This window comes from Gossypium arboreum, chromosome 8, assembly GCF_025698485.1.
Source record: "Gossypium arboreum isolate Shixiya-1 chromosome 8, ASM2569848v2, whole genome shotgun sequence".
Classification (NCBI taxonomy): domain Eukaryota; kingdom Viridiplantae; phylum Streptophyta; class Magnoliopsida; order Malvales; family Malvaceae; genus Gossypium; species Gossypium arboreum.
Genome location: NC_069077.1, coordinates 32,697,584 through 32,701,774, shown reverse-complemented (window position 1 = coordinate 32,701,774; position 4,191 = coordinate 32,697,584). Strand labels below are relative to the sequence as shown.

General features: G+C 36.6%; 1 protein-coding gene across 1 annotated transcript; it reads left to right on the top strand.

The window, feature by feature from the left end:
* The first annotated feature begins 1,248 nt into the window (after nucleotides 1-1,248).
* LOC108468994 (transcription factor MYB61-like) lies at nucleotides 1,249-3,446 on the top strand. Its single transcript, XM_017769866.2, has 3 exons — nucleotides 1,249-1,842; nucleotides 1,924-2,053; nucleotides 2,160-3,446. The coding sequence occupies exons 1-3, from the start codon at nucleotides 1,710-1,712 to the stop codon at nucleotides 3,121-3,123; spliced, it is 1,227 nt and encodes a 408-aa protein (XP_017625355.1). The 5' UTR covers nucleotides 1,249-1,709; the 3' UTR covers nucleotides 3,124-3,446.
* Nucleotides 3,447-4,191: the final 745 nt, after the last annotated feature.

The following is a 4,191-nucleotide window of genomic DNA, read 5'->3' as shown; positions in this document are numbered from 1 at the left end:
CATTAAGGATAAATATAAAATTAACCTCCAAACCCAATCATTTTTTGTACTTAAATTTTTATGTTCATATTGATAATTAAATAAGTTTTCTTGCAGAAATTGACTTCATATAGTTTAATACCCTAATCAAATTTATGTATATTTAAATCTAACGTGGTGATTATATTTGAAGAAGCTTTTGTATATTTTGTGTGCAAGACGTAGGGGTAGGTTTAATGAAAGGAACATGCCATAGAAACTGAGTTTAAGGCTGCATTAATTAGAAAAATTATGATAAACGTGAAAAAGTTGTCCTATGATTTATCTGCTAAATGCTTTGAATCTTGAAAAGTCCAACCTTACGGTTGGATTTTGATTCATGAGTAGTTTGATATTGACAGTTTCTTTGGTCCCAGAAGTTTTTGTAGTGTGTGTACCTTCTGCATTCAAATGTAGCACCACTATTAGGCTACATATATATATGTGAAGTATGAAGTGAGAAACTAGGACAACATAGCAATATATAGCAAAATCTGTCAAAAAAAAAAAATAGTGATTGGAGAAAGGGTGATGCAGTAAGGTCAGAAACATGTACAAAAGTGGTGGGGGTGGCCTGGAAATAGTGGTTTATTTTATTTTATTTACCAATGTCAGTAAAAAGAGTTGAATTGTAGTTATGAATTGGTAACAAAATTTGGGTGTTGCCTTTTCTTTTGGTCTAATATAGTTGCAGTTTTTGTTACTGGGAATGTGTTAGCAGATAAAATACAAACGTATGTATAAAATATAGATGAAAGACGGCATGCTTTTTTTCATCAGTTTCTGAAATTGGGTCATTTCCGTGTCAAAGAAAACCATTAATGAGAGAGGATGAAAAAGGGAAACAAATGAGAACAAGTCTCAAATATCACAATTCGGAAAGAAGGTATTTGTGGAGTAAGTTTATAACACTTGGTGGGATTCATCAGTTTCAGGAAAGCCATTGTTAATTCTCAGAAAATGAACAAAATAATTTATTTCTTTCCACGGAATGATGAAGCCTTTTCAATGCCATTATGATTCCAAAAGAAAAGAAAGCTAGTACAGTAAAAGAAAGGAGCTGATACCAGTATCAACTATCAACAATGTTTTTACTTTTGGGGGCCGGGGTTAAAACAGAATTTACTGTGATTAGTCTCCATTGACTTAAACTTTTACCATGTGGACTAGGGTTGAAGTTAAAAGCATGGGGTTATAAGTTCATGATTATAATCAGAACTTTCTGTTTTCATCTCAGGAAAAATGCCCCCACCATCCCTTCACAAGACATTAATTCTCAGAGACACATGCAACCTTAAGTCTATTAACTTATGGTTGTTTTAGTTGAGATGAAATTCAAAGTTAAAAGCTGTTTTTTTTTTTAAAAAAAAAGGGGAAATTGAGTTACCTAGCCCTGGATCAACCAAGGTGGGGTTGTGAGAAAGTATAATACCATATTGAGTACGACTTTTCCTTGGGGAGAGCTTCCTCTTTATATTAAATTCAACTCCTTTCACAGCTGCTACTTCATTTTCGAGCCCTTCTTTTATATCAAAATCCTCTCTTTGTCTGTTACATTTTCTTTTTTCTTACCAAAGCATTCCAAAAACAACTGTTCATAGCTACAATTTTCACCTAGGATTCACCAAAGTTTTCTGTTTTGGGAAAGGTCTTTTGCTCTCCCTCCTTTACAATTAGTGTCTGGTCTCAAAATGGGGAGGCACTCCTGCTGTTACAAGCAGAAGCTAAGGAAAGGTCTTTGGTCCCCTGAAGAAGATGAGAAGCTGTTGAGGCATATTACAAAGTACGGCCATGGTTGCTGGAGCTCTGTCCCTAAACAAGCTGGTAAATTCAACTTCTTTTTCTTTTTTCATGTTTGTGTTCTTCCTTAAATCATACATTCATGAATTGACGCTTCCATGGCAGGCCTGCAGAGATGTGGAAAGAGCTGCAGATTAAGGTGGATTAATTACTTAAGGCCTGATTTAAAGAGAGGCACATTCTCACAAGAAGAAGAGAATCTCATAATCGAACTTCATGCAGTTTTGGGGAATCGGTATTCTCTTTCTTTCTCTCATTTGAATTAATTTTCTGTTGATTTTTTTTACAGAAATCAGTAAAACATTCTTTGCTTTATATGTTGGTTGGAATTGGATCCTCAGGTGGTCCCAAATAGCAGCGCAATTGCCAGGAAGAACCGACAATGAAATTAAAAATCTATGGAACTCTTGCTTGAAGAAGAAGCTTAGGCAGAGAGGCATTGACCCTGTCACTCACAAGCCGCTCTCTGAGGTTGAAAATGGAGAAGACAACAACAAGAGTCAACACAAAAACAGCCTGGACATGGTATCCGGGGCATCTAGTGAATTGAAGCTCAACACCGACAACCTTAATCCTGGAACAACTTTATATGAACAAAGACCAACGTCATCAATTACTGCACCAGCACCAGGTTATCAGTTGGAAATGGAAGGCTGTTCCAGCTCCAACAATCTGATGACATCAACAACCCGCAAAGACTTGTTCCTTGATAGATTCGCAAGCACAGCCACCACTACCAACAGCCAGCCTTGTGATTTCATGCCTCATTTTCCGGTTCAGCAATTGAGCTACGCATCAACCAACCCAAGGCTCTCACCCTGGTTCTCCCAGTCTGAGTTTTCTTCAATTTCCATGTCTACACTTCTCCCACCATTGACAACCTCACCATTCCTTTCCTCTCCTATAGGATTCAACCCTTCTGTCACACTTCCCTCTCACACTCCTTCAATGCCTTCCTTTACTGTTAACAACAGTTACACTTGGGGAATGGCAGATTGCAGCACATCAGAGAAAGAAGAAGCTCCAATCCATCTAATGGAAACCCAACCCGACGAAATGAAATGGCCGGAGTATCTCAATAACCCATTATTAATGGCGGCTGCTTTGCAAAATCAAGCACCACAATCCAGCTTATACAATATCGAGATAAAATCGGAAACACATTGCTCAACGAATACTAAGAGTTTATCAAACAGTATGTGGCCTCAAAATCAACAGCCGCAGCAGCAACAAGAAGGTTTACAAAATTCCGATGTGTGCGCTAAGGATATCCAGAGACTTACGACAGCTTATGGACATATTTAGCTCTGCCTTTTTTTCATATCAGGTGTGTACCATAGTTTTTCTTTTTCCTTCATATCTAGTGTATATAAGTACGATACACAAAATTCGTCACCTCTGGTTTGGACCAGTTGTGAGCCAAAAAAAAAAAAAAAACAATCATATGGTAAGCTTTTTCGTCCATTCTTTTTGTGTGGGTGTGAGGTAGAACTGCAGAATAAGGCTTGTTTTAGTGTCTTTTTACTCTTCATTGCCTGGTTGCATATGGCCATATTTGTGTATTAGAATGTTGCGATTCTATATGTGAACGATTGTTTATAAAAGAACAAAAGTACATTTCTTATTCATCCATCCGTAAGTATCACTTTCAGCTTTGTATACTACTTAGTGCCATGCATCTGGTTTGTTTAGATAATAATTGAAAATTACATGAAACTTCTATCATCATCACCTTTGTTTTTCAGTTCCCAACACACTCTAAATTGGTTGCCTATCACTGTCGAGAGGACACAAAGAAATCGTAATCGCTTTTATAACAGCTTTATCAACTATATATATATATATATATATTCTTTCCTGTTGGCTTCCCCTTTAAATTTAGGTGAGTTGGGAGCTGCTGCCTTTGGCTTAAACAATCTTAATACCTTCAAATCACATTTTCATTTGCTTGAATTTCAAGTGTTATTAAAACCCTTCCCCACACCACTTCACTTCTCATTTTGGTTTGCCCCACGACGGTGATATAAATGTATAGGTAAGAAAATAAAAATTGGGGAGTTCATCAATTTCAATGTAGTACATAGGAAAGTGACTGTGAATCTAATAAGGGCCATGTAAGTGGAGGTGCTATCTTGTAGCTCCTTTGCGACATTAAACATTATCTTAAGGAACACTTTATATAGCAAGAACAAATAAATAAAATAAAAATGTTCAAACCTTTGATATTTGACTGTGGAAACATTTTACCCTTTGTTAGTAGCTTTAGAGAACAGACCAATTATGGTCCTAATTTATGTTCTGGGAAGTAAGACTAAATGGATTCTAAATCCAATGTGTTTTGGATAAGGAGTGATCAATGAAAGCGGGAATATT